The 16,545-nt window shown below is 39.5% G+C and overlaps 1 protein-coding gene across 1 annotated transcript in view; it reads left to right on the top strand.

Annotated features, from left to right (window-relative positions):
* MAPK1 (mitogen-activated protein kinase 1) overlaps window positions 1-16,545 on the top strand; it is a 35,860-nt gene that overhangs the window by 14,731 nt on the left and 4,584 nt on the right. Inside the window, exons 2-8 of the mRNA XM_069031322.1 lie at window positions 2,261-2,443; window positions 3,478-3,667; window positions 9,035-9,151; window positions 10,859-10,973; window positions 11,512-11,643; window positions 13,798-13,907; window positions 14,629-14,756. Of these exons, the coding sequence (XP_068887423.1) occupies window positions 2,261-2,443; window positions 3,478-3,667; window positions 9,035-9,151; window positions 10,859-10,973; window positions 11,512-11,643; window positions 13,798-13,907; window positions 14,629-14,745 (964 nt within the window). The 3' untranslated portion in view covers window positions 14,746-14,756. The remainder of the gene's footprint in view (window positions 1-2,260; window positions 2,444-3,477; window positions 3,668-9,034; window positions 9,152-10,858; window positions 10,974-11,511; window positions 11,644-13,797; window positions 13,908-14,628; window positions 14,757-16,545) is intronic.

Genomic DNA, 16,545 nt, shown 5'->3' with positions numbered 1-16,545 from the left:
TGCTAAGAAAATGCTTTAAGGACTGTAGGTGAAACAGCTACAAGAGAGGGAATCTTGGTATATTTAATTGAAGAATTCATGTTCATTAATCTGTACAAGGAAAGATACATATTTTCCATCAATAAACAACCTTTGCTTGAGAAGCAGTAACTGATTTATCAAATGTTGTAAGAGACTAGGAGCTTTTATTTAAGCAGCATCAACTGGTAAATATTGGCATTTTGCCTTTTTGTACTCTGCATAGATGCTGCTGTCCAGTCCTTTGAAAGGAAGTAAGATTCTGCATTGTGGCAGAAAAAATGCTCGAGTCAATACAAAGGAGGAGACAGGAGGTTTGTTTATAATGATGAAATGGCCTGTAGGATTCTTCCATTTCTTTCCCAACTCCAGGGTGTTCATGCTTCAGAGTTATTTCTAGTTTTGTTTTCTGCTTGTGACCAACCTCACTGGTCTATTGTAAGCACCACAGGTGATGAGCTAAGAAAATTACTGGAGCCCAAGTTCTCTTGGAGGCGATGCCAAGTTCCACTTAAGGCACTTGGTTATTATCTATTTTGGGACTGAGGAACTGCTAATGTGTTATCTATACATATGCAGTAGCAACAGTTGTAATGAATACTTGCTCAGCATGCGGCATTTCAAAGCTCCCCGTGGAGCATTCGAGTTCAGTGTTTCTAGAGGAAAATAAATGGTGCCGTCTGTGGGTACAGACCAGGGTTAGGGATGCAGGCACGTCAAAGGGATTATGTGGGGAAAACCGTGCAAAAAGGGTGTCATTACATATGCATGTGCTGTATGAAGATCTTACTGATGACCCTAATTGACTGAATTATATGTCAATTTTAATAATGAAAGTGAGAAATTTTAAACACTTTTGCATCCAGTGGTGACAGTACCATCTCAAAAACACCTTGTTGCACCATATCTCCGCTTAGTGGTAGAAGAGCCTTGATGTGGCCAGGCATTTGAATTCCTCTGAGTCATCCTTTTCTAGCTGGATTTTTGTACTTTATTCTGCTTTACCTGGTCACCAGGTACCTGGACGTCTCAGCAGAGTAAGGCCAATTAAAAGAGTTTCAAAGGAAGTTCTGGGACTCAATTATAGAAAATTGGTGGGATGTGAAGCCTCTTTGGCTAGTATGCTTATATTTTTATATGAAATAGTTGGGGCTAATAGAAATGTATGGGAATGTAGGCTTGATTATTTTTTAATTTCCTAATAAGGCAGTAGTGAGCTTGAGTTGGAACAAGAATCATATATATATATATATGTCTAAATTCTAATTATTAAATTACCATATACTTCTAATACAAGTGGAAGCTATGATACTGAGATGCTTTGTCATTCATATAAACAAGACTGTAGAAAACATACTAAAACTTGTAAGGATTCATAGTCCAGATCTTAGAAGATCAGGTATGTTTTACCGAGACTTTTAATTAGACTCGCACTGTGGTATTCTTCATGAATGCTTAGGTATGTTGAACAGAAATACAGTTTATTGAACCTATTTATTGGTGTAGCTGGGAATGGAGTTCTAAGCTCCTGGAAAGACAGCCTTGTAAATGTAGGAGGCAGTGAGTTCCTTACTGCAGGTCACAGTCACTGTGATCCTCATTGTGCTGCTGCCTACTTCCCCTCCTTGTGTGTCCCTGGATACAGCTTGCTTTCTTCAAACTCTTGTTATCTTTGGAATTGAACTTGGAAAGATGTTGTCTCCATCCCTTTTGTTCTTCCGTGTCTGTTACGGGGGGTGTCAACAGTGTAAATTGATGGAAGTGTGAAAAATGGTGACAATTGGTATTACCTGTGGGAGTTGGACACAGGATGTGGAATTCTGCTGCTTGAAAGATGATTGCTGAAGGTTTTTCTGCACCCCAGCACGAATGGGTTAACGTAAGATGAACTTTCTCAAACTTCTGATGATTACAGCGTATAGAAAAAGCCTCAGGCTTGGTTGTTGCACAGGCTGATAAAGAAGACAAATACCTTTTCCTTTGTGCAGTACCCACGAATCAGCAGACTCCAAGTCAGCTGGGAAAGCCAATGGTTGTAGAGACCCAAATGGGCTGGTGAAAGAACAAGTGTTTGTCAGTTTGCCAAACTAAAAGACGTGTGTCACTGGCACCTCTCCTCATTTAATAAAAGTAAATGTAAACAAAATGCACCAGCCCTATATTCAATTGAATTCACATTCTTTCGTTCTGAATTGAATATATTTAATGCTCCTTATAACCGATGCTATTGATTCTCTTCTAGTTCTGCTTATGATAATGTCAACAAAGTTCGAGTTGCTATAAAGAAAATCAGTCCTTTTGAGCATCAGACGTACTGCCAGAGAACTCTGAGAGAGATCAAGATCCTACTGCGCTTCAGGCATGAGAATATTATTGGAATAAATGACATTATCAGAGCTCCAACTATTGAACAGATGAAAGATGTGTATCCTTTCAAAGTGTTATTTGGCATCATTAGTAATGGTTGTCTCCTCTCTTTTGAGATAGTTTCTTCCCCTTCATCCTCTTCCTTCCTAAATTTTAATAAAAGTTGGCTTCTATTATTGTAAATAAAAAGGGAAGTTAATAGTATTTGATCAGTTTATAGATAAATTTATAAATTTGATGAACACTAGTTTTATTCTTTATTTTCCAGGAAAAGAGAAAAATGTTAATTCCTATCTTCCAAGGCAAAGAACTCAACATTGTAGAGAAGATTTAGTTTAGTCACATAATTCTAAAACTATATATGCTCTTAATAGAGCTGCTGCTGGAACTGGTTGCTTTGAGGAGCAAGTAAAATGGCCAGACACCGCTATAATTGTTTCAAATTTTCTTGAATTAAGGGGGAAGAAAATTTTACTTAACTGATTCCTGTCAAAGCAGAAAAAAAAAATCCCTTCTTTTAATTTTCATTGCAATCGTATAAAAAAAAATCAGCTGACTGAGTATATTGGGATTTAATTTTGGTAAGAGAAGGACTGTTGTGTTCAATGTAGCATAATAAATATATAGTAGAGAAGAACAGCTGAATTTTTTAAGTGGGGAGATGATAAACTGGTCAGAAGTTATGAGATCTTCTACCTTCATGCTTTTATGCAACTGCAAGCAAGTATCTTGGAAGCTTATTACTCATTAACCAAAAAACCACCTTTGTTTCTTGGCAAGCAGGATAGGAATCAGATGAAATTAAGATTCCTATAAAAGTCAAGCTCTACTATGAAGAAATAGAGGTTTATGATGATTAATTTGAGAGGATCACATGCTGGTGCCTCTTATTTCTATAAAGGGCTGCATCATGTAACAGGATTGATTGGATTCCAAACTTCTAAAGCAAGAATCAAGTACGCAGTTTCATAATTATCATCAAACAGACAAATAAGAGAGAAAGAAAGTTCTAGAAGTTTCCTTGGGTACTGTATGTTGATACCTGACATGACACCCAAGTTTTTTTGCTGCCTTACATCTGATGCCTCACAGATACATTGTGCAAGATCTTATGGAGACAGATCTTTACAAGCTCTTAAAGACTCAACACCTCAGCAACGACCACATTTGTTATTTCCTTTACCAGATTCTGAGAGGGTTAAAATATATCCATTCAGCCAATGTGCTTCACCGTGACCTCAAACCTTCAAATCTGCTGCTTAACACCACATGTGATCTCAAGGTGAGTTGAAATTTCTTACAGATTTTCCTGCCATGGTCTTTGTAAATGAACTGCTATAACCATGAATGTGGGGTTTTTACTGGGGATTAATGTGATTTTTGTCCTGGAACAATTGCCAAAAGATTATTTGGTTTGATAAAATAATTATCAAGATTTGAGTGACTAAGAATCTGTTAGGTTGATGAGTGCATCACTGTTTCCATCTGGAGGCTGACTTGGAAACAGCGTCTTTGAAAGCTGGATGAAAATACTGATCTGAAGCAGCATCATGTTTACCTCAAAAGTAAACTCAGAACTGTGTATGTTTCAAGATTTGGTTTCTCTGTTTACACTGTTAATGTTTTGTTGTTGGAAAAGGACTTTGTATTAGTGGGCAGCTAAAGTGGCGTGTGAAATTCAGTGCTGATTAAATGCACGGCAATTACTTAAGGAGAGAATGTTCCTAATTTGCATTTCCAGAGATGGGCTCTGTACTCGTTAATACTACAGAAGGATGAGCTTAGAGCTGTTATGATTCTTGGAAAATGTCAGCTCAATGCTTAGTGGCATTCAGTAAAGCAAACCAAGTGTGAAGAATTAAAACAGAAATAGAGAATAAAACAAAAAACATGTCATTCTGTACCTTTCAGTAGGTTTTGAGTCTTTAGTGTGATCATAGTTATCACACTTCTTCCTGTGATATGAGGAAACCAGGAATTCAAAGTACTCCTCTCCATATTACAAAGAGCTACTTAACCTGGATCTCCTCTGCTGGAAGATAGTGCATGAGGAACAGAGGAATCCAGTAAAATTTGATAATGTTGTCAGTGGCATAGGGAGAGTGAATAGAGAGCAGTTGTGTTCACTGTCCTTACCTATGGAAAAGGCTGGGGGGGAGGAAAGGAGCGGGTGAAGTTTACTTGCAGCATTGTTAAGCTGTGGAATGTGGTATCACAGAGCACGGTAGATGTTGCAGTTTTTAAAAAAACACCAGGCAAGTTAGCAGAAAAAAAACCTATTGAGTGCTCCGTGTGGTTTAGAGTCCCACAGTGGCAAATCCAAGGAAGATGAGAGAGGCATTGGAATATGTTGCCTTTTACACTGTACATCATGTATTTGCTGCTGGCCACTGATGGAGTGAGATTGCAGGGTTTACAGTTCTTGATCTGAGATGGTACAACTGTGTTTGTTGAATACTGTGTTGCTCCTAATTACCCTTTATTTTTTAGTGTAGCTCTAACTTCCTCAATAAACGAACCACAAAACAAAAATAACCTTCTTCAAAGTGTGAACCAGTTGTGGGCTGTACAGGTTTGTCACAATTCCAAGTGTCACACAATTCCTTGCTGCTCATATGTTCATCCATTCAAAGTACTGGCTGCATGATCAATTTGCTTTATATTCCCACTGCATCTTGTCAGCTCTTCCTGATGCACTGCTGGGCTGGTCACCTCTGACTCTTGCTGTGGGATTTCAGCAGTTGTAATTACATCAGACCCCTTCAAAGGCATTAACCCCTTCATGAAGGAAATGGTACATAAACTCAAACACGGCATACAGTGGAAACAAACTACTTAAAATCATACTAAAAATCGTATTTTTGGAAGAAGGTCGGTAGAAAGTTTGTCCATCTTGAGTGGTGATTTTGTCAGCTTCTTTCTTTAATGGCATTGTGAGGGAGAGCTGTTGCTCTCTTCTGAAGCTCACAGTTCTACAGGTTATAACAAAGCTCTTTTTTTCTTTCTACTCCCTTAAACATGATCTTGACCTCTGTATTAATGCTTTCATTTCCAGGAAAAAAAGTAAGAGTCTCTGTTGACATAATGTGTTTGTTAGCCCTGTGTCTTGTGGTGAGCAGCTGAAAGTCTTCAGGCAGGAGTTCAGAACCTAAAGGTGTTTCTGTTTCCTTAGGCAAAGCTAAAGACCTAAATATTTGAGATCTTAAATGTGACTTACCACACAGTGAATGAAAGTTGGTGAAAGTACATCATGTCACTTAAGTACTGTCTCTTGTTAAGTATTTGCAGTGGAAGATTAGACTCAAGATTCCACGAAAACCACTATCTTGGGATCTCTCTAGTGAGAATCCCGTGTAATAAAGATACTGGTGTTCTCCTTTGCATCTTTCCCATGAATGAGATTAATGTACACTGACATGCCACTGACAGACTGGAATATACTCTAAATAGTATCTAACTCTTTTAGAATGGTTTTTACTTTATTTCATGATTCTCTTCATCCAGCAATTTGACCTGTTTGTAGTTCTGTAAATGAAGTAAGTTGCATAAAAACTCTCATAGCCATAGAATTTTCCTAGGCCAATGGCATTAATATATTTCAGAAAATGAAGCCCAGGTTATTTTAAACAAGGTTCTCAACTGGTGTGTTGGAGTGCCTTCAGTGTTCAAGGTTACTCCAGCTGCGAATCTCCTTCTTTGCCCTAGGTAAAACATGCACACACTACAGTGATGCTGTAAGTTGTGCTTTTCTGTCTACACAATGAAAACTCACTAAAACAACTGAGAATTGTTACCTACTGCAACAGGCATGGAAAGAAGGTGATGGGGGAGGTTTGTTTGTTTTTTTTTTTAAGGAAAATGGCAAGTTAGTGTCTGTTTCAGGATTTTATCAATTACTCTAGAGATGCAACTGTTTCAACCACTATCTTATCAGTAACAATTAAACTTAATGGTAGCCCCTCTGTTTCCTTTTATGCAAATACATACATAGAGGCACAGGCTGCTCAACAATACAACTGCAGATATTTCACTGTATTAATAGTACCGTTGGGTGTCATTTCATTTGCTTAGTAAATGGTCATATGTACATGATCCTCCTAAATCTTCCCATCTGCTTGATAGCTTCATCCAATTTTAAGCCATCTCTGTTTAAAAAAAACCCAACCATCCCTGATACTGATTGCAAGAACATTGTTTTCAAAAAGTGGAAGCTAAATATATAAATAGGATGATGGCATTTCTTATTTATTTATTTATTTAGCTGGGAAGTAATTTCTTCTGTCTTAGCAGCATCTGTACTGTCTCTCCAAGGCATGAAGCACTAACTGATATACCTGGGTCTTTCATTATGCAGTTTTTTGTTCTCTGCTGTGACTTAGCCAAAATGCCAAGAAAATCTGCCTGTTACTATATTGCTCACAGATGATTTCTTTTTCTTTTTTTCATTCACATGGAGAAGCCTAAAAACCAACTCCTGGTGCTTTGCCTGCTACGCATCATCATTTGTACGGGCCCAGTGGCCCCACATTCCCCCCAGCAGGGCAGCTTCTTTCAGTGTGTCCTGGTGCCCCAGGATGGGAAGTGTCTGCCCTCCTCAGGTACAGCCACAGCTGTGCCCATCCCTCACCCTGGGCTGCAGGCAGAGCCCTGGATCTCCAGCGTCCCTTACCCTCCGTGCTACCACTCCTGTCAGTTCTGCAGCCAAAACCTCTTTCTTACAGCTTCAACCTTGAAGTCTTTCTCACTAATGGTGTTCCTGCTTTTCTGCTTAACCTGTTTCTGCTCCAGTCAGCAGGGGCTTTTTGTCATTTTAATGAGCACTCTTTGTCCTTGTTCTTCCTTTCCATCCCATGTGCATTTTTCTACTTGAGTTGAGAGATTCAGAGACACCTTCTGTAATTCAGTTCTTGCTTTTCACTGCGGACCAGAGAGTGTCTTTCTTCTTTTGTTTTAATAGTAACAAACCACTGCACTTTGCTTTTGTGTAACACTAAGATTCTGCACGTCTCCTTGCCTTGAATCTTATCTAGCTTTTTTCCGAGGTTAGGAGGAAGAGATTACAACCATTTTTGCCTGCTGCATAATTATTTTTTGGAGTCTCTAAGCTGTCCTCTACAGTTTGTTCGTTTCTGTCTTTAGAGGAGGCTCTTCTGATTATTTGTACTGAGTCTCTTTATGTAAGCTGCTAATTGCACACAAGGCAGCTGCTCTGTTCCTGTAGCCTGGGAGAACATTGCCATGCTTTAAAAGGTTCTTTTTGGGGTTGTTTTCTAAGGATTCGGGGGGTTGGGTTTACTTTTTTAATTTGTAGCTAAAGTAATGGCATGCAGCTTGGCTTATGACATTCATCACTGCCTTTTCTTCAGACCCTCTGTGTAAAAGTCAGCTGCTGAATCTTGTCTTTCAGATGTAGCTTTTAGTCAGCTGAAGTATTTCTTCCCCAACTGATCTATCAGTTATTTCGCTGACAGGCTGTCCCTACAGGAAAATTAAGAAATACCTGCCACAGCACAGTGAGGTTTCTGTGGTTTTGGTAGGATTTTGCATTACTGACTTTATTGACTACAGCCTATTTTCACTTCACATTTTCAGTATAATCACTGTACACAATTAACTGTCTCAGAGTAAATACTGTAAAACAATCGCAGCAGAGGAACCTCCCACTGTTTGCCACTCCTACATTTGATGCTTGTTTTTCCTGAGAGTATGTATTCTTTCATGGACGTACAGTGTGTGTGGCAGTCATAACCTGGTACTTTTTGGGGGGCAGCAGAAGCTTGTGAATGTGTCTAATGTACCACTCAACAATCTTGCCATTGACCTTTGGGATGGTAAGAAAGGAACAGCTGCTCTGCTCTACAACAGTCTGTCTTCACATTTTCAATTTTCTTAATTTCTCTCTAGACACTGAATAGCTCTGAAAGCCATGGAGCCTCACTACCAGAGCATAACTAAAACCACCTTTTTCTTTTTGCTGAACTCACTAGTCTAAATCAGTGTTTGTTTTTCTTTTCATGGTTAGATAAAACTATTTTCCTGAGAAAGGGTTGAGAAATATTTTCTTGCTTGTGTTTAGTTTTTGGGATATTTTTTTTTCTTTTAGACTCATGTTTCTTTCAACAGCCTATAATCTCTCCAGTATACCATTATCTCATGATTGGATAGGTTGTTTTTCATGCAAAGATGCAGTTATGATGATAGCTTTGTAAAATGGGGTGTTGAACTTGGTTACAAATATGTTGGTTGCTAATTAGGTTTTCTGGAAGCCTTACTTGCTTTTCTTTATGTCTTCTGGCGAATTTCTGAGAGGTTGGAGCAGTGTATCTTACTACCTGTTTGGCAAAGATGCTGTTAAGCAAGCCCATAGTGGAACATAAATTGTGCACCAGGAACATCTTTTTTTCTCTTGTTCTCTTTCTTGTTTATTCTTCCTGGCCCCTGAATGGCAATTGGATATTCTTTGTAATTGATCAAAAACATTTTTCTTCACCTTTGTGCAATAATTTGTTCCTAAAAACACAGGTTGTCGTCACTGCGTTTGTAGGTGTTACACCATTGATTGGGGAGTGGTGAATTAGTAATGTAACAATATTGGAAATGTGTGTCTGTCTAATGGGCCTTTTTTTTCTATTTACTTCTCTGAAACCAGATTTGTGACTTTGGATTGGCTCGCGTTGCAGATCCCGATCATGATCACACAGGATTCCTGACAGAGTATGTGGCCACACGTTGGTACAGGGCTCCTGAAATCATGCTGAATTCTAAGGTAAGGGCCACAGGGAGCTGCTGTGGTGCTGCTGTTGCTGGTTATTCCCTTGTGGGTACCAACTGTGCTTCTCCTTTCTGTGTTTTTAGGATCAGAATGCACGCATAGTCTTGGGGAGAAGTGGGCATGGGTTTCCAGTAGAGCTTGCAACAAAGCTGTAACTGGCTTGCAATAAAGTGTGATTCCAGAATCAGTTATTGGGTACTAGAACTGAGTAATCACGTGCTCCACTTCCCACACCTCCAGTTCCTTGCCAGTCATGAGACTGCTTCCATCAGTTGCTGTGCCACTGAGCAGGACAGGAGTGCTAGGAATGAGCATTCCATTGCTGCCTCCATCAAGGCTGCAAATGTTGCCTTAATATTATCTTGACATCTTAATTTAGGTTTAGAGTGTATAATGAGGGTGAATCTGATTCTGAATGAAGGCATGTGATCCTTCTTATGTGTCAGTCTTAATTGCATTCCCATAGTCTTCATGAAATCAGTCATTTGGTTTCTATATATTTGGAATTACTGTTGTGTTCTGTGGCCATTTTAAGGTGCATCCAGTCCCTGTTGTGGTTGGTGGGTGTCCTTCAGAACCTCTGTGTTCACTCCCACAGCCAGACACTTGTTAGCAAAACACCTGGGTGACACCTGGGGCTGTACTTTATATTCTGGGATGACTGTTGTTCCTGTAGGATTTACAGCTTTTCCAATTGGTGGGTATATTTTGTTGTGGCAATAGCGTGTCCAAGGCACTTTTAGAAAATAGGCATCTGACCAATTGAGGGGTTTTTCCCCCAGCTTCTCTTATTTTAAATTCACATCTTGTATTTTACATCCTCACTGAGGCCACAGCATAGGGCAGCTTGACTGTATTTGTGGCTATCCACATCCACTTATCAGAAGCTTTTACAAAGAAGATATGTTGTGTTTGTAAGGGGTGGTCAGCTTAAAAGTTCGTGGCTTAATGAGTGATTAATTTTATAATTATGGCACCTTGAACACAAATGTGAAGGGATGACACCCTGAGGAGCTGATGCCCAGTGGCTGTGGGGTCAGTGAGGATAGAGCCTTCCCAAGGGAGGAGCAGTGGCAGCAGGCCAGGCACAGTGGGTCTCTGTCACTGCTGGATGTCACTGCTGTGCCTTTTCCTGTGGATGGCACAGGTTATCCATACATGTGGATATTCCTCTGTTTGTGGCCTCCTCCCAGCATCTTCACCTCTTCCTGCCTGTTGTGTTGTACAGAGCAGCCAACCAACAACAATTGGTTTGGCTGTTTCCCCCCTTTGCCAAAGGCCTCTTCCTGGAGTGCTGCTTAGATCCCCTCAGGAAGGACGGCTGCTTTCACCATGTTCAGCATGCTGGCAGGGGCTGTGCAATTAAGAATACCTGGTTTCCAAAATTTTTTAGTTTAAACTTGCTATAAAATTAGGGGATCTCAACAATTTGCAGTTGGTAACAGATTTAGCTAAACTTAAAGAATCCTTCTGGAAAAGCATCTCTTGGAGACTTCAGTTCTTGCTACCCCTTCAAAGTAGTGTTTTGATATATGGTTCTTAATTATTTCATTTGTACAGAAAAACCAAACAGCATGAGCAAGCATGACTAATCTAAAGAGGAAAAAGATGATTTGTGTGCACTTTCAGAATTTACTAAAGTAACTTGTTTCTGCTCTTATGCAAAAATTTGACAAAAATGTGTTTCTGCTTCACTTGCAGGGTTACACCAAGTCTATTGACATCTGGTCAGTGGGCTGCATTCTGGCAGAGATGCTCTCCAACAGACCTATCTTCCCAGGAAAACACTACCTTGACCAACTTAACCATATTCTTGGTAAGCTTTATGGAAAAGCAGCATTTCCACATCCATCTGTCTCTCTCCATCATTTCTGCCAGCTGGGCTGGTCTTTCTCCAGTGGGTCAGTGTGTAAGGTGTGGCTCTGCCCGTGTGTCATCTGTTCCCTCTAGGTATTTTTGCAGCAATTGCTACAGGTAATCATTGTTTTGGGGACAATTAGAGAATACTTACCAATTTATTTATGTCAGCAGATACATTTTAAAACAATTTAAAAAGCTTATATATTATTAGGTCCAGGTCAAATTTTTAAAAATTTCTATAGGTACACCACTTACTGGGATCTTTTTTTAAGAGATTACAGATCGTTAGAAAACTCAGATGCAATTATTTATTTATTTTAAAAATTGGTTTTTAGTAAAAGTTTCTGGAAACTCCTCAGGTATTTCATATCCTTAAAACATTTGGTCTGGAATCTCCTTCCCAGCCATTTTAATACTGAGTTTTAGTAGATATGATACAACTGTATTAATGTGCTTTTCATAGAATGCACTATTGTTTTTATTCATTTTTTTAGGTATACTTGGATCCCCTTCCCAAGAAGATTTGAATTGTATAATAAATTTAAAGGCCAGAAACTACTTGCTTTCCTTACCACACAAAAATAAGGTACCATGGAACAGGCTGTTTCCAAACGCTGACCCCAAAGGTATTTTATGCTCTATTACATTGTGTCAAAGTAATGGCAGGATGGGAGTTTTTATAACCTAAGAATTTATCCTTCTCTGTATTGGAAATAGAACAAGAAGGTGCCTTAAAATAGCACTATAAATCTAATATACAGTTATAAACCAGCACAAAGTCCTCAGACTAGTTAATCTTTTAAATTCAATGTTTAGTAACTCTGAGATTGCCTGTTGTGGAGTTTGGTCTTTAGCTTACATGTAAAATTCAAACTCTTGTCAGTGTCTTTGGAAGCACAGGACATTATTCAAGTGCTGAACATCGGCACTGGATTTCGACACTGGCATCAAACAAGTCTTGAACATTGTCTTTAACATCAGATAGGAGGCAGCTGCTTGCTGCTGCCCTGGGTAGAGTTTGTGCAGACTGTGCATCAGTTGTAGGTCAAACAGGGTCTTGTCAGTGAGTGGGGTCCTTAGGCACCATGAGAGCTTAAAATTTAAAGGGTTAAAAAATTCAGTTATGATAAGTGGAGCAAAAGTTCTAAAAGCAAGGAATGTAATAATTGTTGCCTTTCTTACAAGGCTTTAGTAGAGGGTAAATATGATTTTGTTTTGCTAGATAGCTATTATTACCTTTTAAACTCAACTTCATACAGTTTAAGGGTGGTTGTGTTCAAAGTACAGTGCTCTTTTACCTGCTCTAGCACAATTCGTAAGTAGCTTTTTTACCTGATATGATAATTTACTCTTAGTGGATGTAATCAGGTACTGAATTACCATGTAAAAGCTGATTTCTGCAGATAGAACTGTATGGAGCTGATTATCCCTGTCATTGAGGGAAACAGCAGTGATTTATTCTGCTTTTATAACAGTGCTCATCAATGTGAGAATCCTCCCCGTGGGCTTTGACAGCTCAGATGGCAGCAGTGCTGGTACCTCAGCTGAGGGGGGCTGTGCCGTTTGGTGCAGCACCTTGGCAATGGCACCCTGAGAGCAGCTGTGCCAGGGCAGCTTTTCAGGAGCTGGCTCACTCAGGGCAGTGACAGGGCTGTGCCCAACACACTCCTGCTCAGGGTGAGCACGGGAGCTGCCGGCGCTGGGGGAGCTGCAGCGAAACACCGAGAGAGGATTACAGGGCAAGGCTGAGGCTTTTGGAGCTGCCTTCAAATGGAGCTGGGTCTCTTGTGCAGTGCTGGCTACTGCAGAGACCCAGAGGAGCTCGCTTCAGTGGTGGGGTGATGGTGATGGTGCATCCCCCCTCCCCAGGCTGCAGAAGGACCTGAGGTCACAGTTGTGTTCCTCATCCTGGGGCAAAGCTGCAACTGCTGTGCTGCAGCAAGAAGCCTCTGTTAAAGTTCTGGTTCATAAATGATGTGGTGAGGAGAAGAAATGTGATGGAATTTGGGATACTGCAGATATCTTAGGGCTTCTTTCTCCTGGTTTTCTCTTCTTGAAAAAGGGAAATGTGTTACAGGCAAAGTCACTGACCAACTGCAGTAGCTCTGACTTGTGATGTCCAGACCTCACTCTCTGTCTTACTGGATCTTCAGGTTCTTTATAGATTATTTACGAGTTGTCTTCAACAGATTTTGCCTGAATCTTATGAATATAAATGCATATTCTCTGGAGAGTATCTTCTGTGCTGCCAGTTGGGCAAGAATATTTCCCTGTGATGATCTGGAACTCCTGATGACTTCTGGATATTTTCCAGAACAGCCAAGTTTTCTTTTCAGAATAAGAGCATAGTCATAATTACTTATTTCAGATAAGCTCCATCTTAGATTAGATTTTGGCACAAAAATCCAAACATTTTTCTGAGAGAAGAAAAAGTCTAATCTATTTAATTTCAGTTGTAGTTAAAACCAGATTGTACCATAGGATTCCTTGCATTTCTTGCCTTGACATCCATTCTGGGGCTGAAGGGCCTTGGGCAGGGTAACACCTCCACTGGAGCAGGTCGTGCCCAAGGCTGTTGTAGCCCAGGAATGCCGATAGAGGGGCAGGCACAGCTCGTGTGCCCGAGTTACAGGTCCCAGTGCTGCTACAGCAGGGGAGCTCCAGTGGTGCATTGTCATTAGCACAGACCTTGGGGTGTGGGTATTGTCTGTGTAGGGTCAGGGCTTGTAACACTTTTGCAGAGTGTGTATTAAATTCTTGCTCACTTTTTTTCCTCTTAGCACTTGATTTGTTGGATAAAATGTTGACCTTTAATCCTCATAAGCGGATTGAAGTGGAGCAAGCTTTAGCCCATCCATATCTGGAGCAGTATTATGATCCAAGTGATGAGGTAAAGACATTGTTAAAATGTAAACATTGATAAAATAATATAGCTGATTATTTTCTGCTTTAGTTTAAGGGTAGTATTTCTACTGCACTGATGGAGTTGAAAAATGAATTGCATCGATTTACCAAAATTTGTATTTCTCACTTTAGTACAACACTTAGGAGATGCCACAGAATAAATAGATGCTAAGGTGTCCTCTCTAGAAAATGGAGATTCTCAGCTCATGTGTCCTGGTTTCATAATGTCTGAGGTAAAGGAGGAGAATGACTGAGTTTGCCATCAGATTATGCTTTGAAAACCCTGAATCGGAACTGGCTGTAGTTTACATACAATTCTGAGGAGATTTCTGGCTTCTTTTTGTGATGAATTGGAGGAGGAGGAAAGAAGCTAGTTTTCCTTAAGGGCCAGATATGTTTATTCCAAGAAGTAAAAATGCTTGAGATAGTATTTTCTTCAAGTAGGTACTGAGTTAGGAGCCTTGAACAAATATTTCAACTTGTAGTTTGGATTTGAGTAGCTACTTACTGTGGTTATTGTAAAATTTGGTAAACTAGTATGTAAAGCACGCATTGGACTAATAGGAGGAGTTCTGCCTTGAAGACTGCTCAGTGTTAGATATTTTTGTGAAGGACATTTTCAGATTTTTCCCCCATTCATAAAAGGACTGCATGAAATTCAACAGAACAGTGACATTAAAGTAATCATATTTCTTTGTATTATTAAGCCTGTAGCTGAAGCACCCTTCAAGTTTGATATGGAGTTGGATGACTTGCCGAAGGAAAAGCTGAAAGAATTGATTTTTGAGGAAACTGCAAGATTCCAGCCAGGATACCGATCTTAAATTGTGCATAGGTAAAGTCACAGCAATATGGGACACTTGGGCAAGGGGAAAATTTGGGACTTTGGTGCTGCTGGTGAAATGTAGAACTTGCCTTTCCCAGTGCTCAGTAACTCCCTGTCCAAGGACCTGGACCTCAGTCCTGTCCTGTTCTTGAGGAAGGTTTCTGTTTGCTCACACCATTGAAGTGTCCACATGGAATTGAGGCAATTGTCTGAGGTGTTTACCTTGTTTGTAGGTTACATTTAGGGAATAAGAATTGCATTTCAATAGTGCTGCTTAGAATAAAAGCAATAGTAACACTTTGAAATGCAAATTTTATTTAAAAAAAAATTTAAGGGGCAATGTTCTTCATATATTATTTTGTCATATGGCTTCAAATGCTTTAAAAAAACCTCTCCTCCTAAATGCAATGTGCAGAGGAGAAAACTCTTAAATTATTTTAAAGGAAAAAACCCACACATGAAACTTTAGTATGAATTATTTTTAGTTTTAAGTAACTCTCAAGTAGTGTGAGTAAATAAGGATAGGTATTTAAATATTAAAAAATTAATTATGATTAACTTTCCTAGTATTTTGAAGGTCTTAAAGTTTAATTTCAAATGAAATGTACTGATATTCACTGACTCTGACTCTTTTTTTTACATCAATGAACTCAACTGGTCTTCCTGTACCACAAGGCTTGCAAGTCTCAGGAGTTCCATACAAAATTGGTCAAATACTGACTTGATTGGAGTACCTGTGAAACTTCTGTGATACTAATAGGTTAAAGTATCAAAGTTTTATGACTGGAAAGGAAAAACAAGCCAAAGGCAACAGGCTGACCTGGGTTGCCTGGTCTGTGCTCTCCTCCCTCAGAGCAGCATTCTGCAATCACTGGTTTGTGTGGGCAGTTCCACCAGGAAGGTGAAGTTTTGAGCCAGGGAACTTCCTTGCTGCCAAAATCCACAGCTCTGCTGGCAGTGTGCAGCAGCTTTGTGGCTTTGCTATAAGCAATTATTTTTCTAAAAATAGGAAATTAGTGTCTGCATTGCATATACCCCCAGGTTTTTATTTAATGATGAATTCATAGGAAAGAAAAATAAAAAATAGTGGGGGAAACTTCTAAAAATACAGTTTTTACTTTAATAGGGTAACTGCTGTTGTCACTGGCTTGAATATTCAGATGTCTAGAAGCTCACAAATGAATTTCAAATTTTACAAATACTGCATTTTGTTTATTTATGCTTGCTGGGTGACGTTGGAACTGTTGTAATAATTAAAAGATGGTGTGTGAACCTCCGATTTCCCTGGTTCTATTAGTTGGCATTGTCAATAGAACAGACCTGGGACTTGGTAGCATGACTGGTGTTAATGTCCCACCCATGTTTTCTAAAACTGATTCTGTATTAGAGCACAGCTGTGCATGTATGCATTGTGGAAGAAAATTACATAAATTTTTAAGAACAAGATGAAGCCTGCTCCTAATAGGCTGTGGTCTCAAGGAAGGACAGCAAGTAGTTACTGCTGTGGTAAATCATAGTTCATGATCTCTTGCTTGCCTCTTTGCCCAGACCATACTTACCTAGGTTGTATTTAGGGATTAAGGGATAAAAGGATTAGGGATAAAGATATCAGTGATCCATTGCTAGCAGAAATTTCTGGTTGTTTAAAATGTTACCTTTGAATTGCTACTATGCAGAGTTGATTTGGCCAGCACAATACTGAAATTGAAATATTGTACTTAGCTTGATAAGGATATGCTGGTAATTTGTCTGAGTCGTTTGTGGTTAGGATTGCCAGCTATGCCACAGCACAACAGTT

Source organism: Aphelocoma coerulescens, chromosome 15 (genome assembly GCF_041296385.1).
Source record: "Aphelocoma coerulescens isolate FSJ_1873_10779 chromosome 15, UR_Acoe_1.0, whole genome shotgun sequence".
NCBI lineage: Eukaryota > Metazoa > Chordata > Aves > Passeriformes > Corvidae > Aphelocoma > Aphelocoma coerulescens.
The sequence above is the reverse complement of the archived record's forward strand: the minus strand, read 5'-3'. Positions and strand labels throughout refer to the sequence as shown.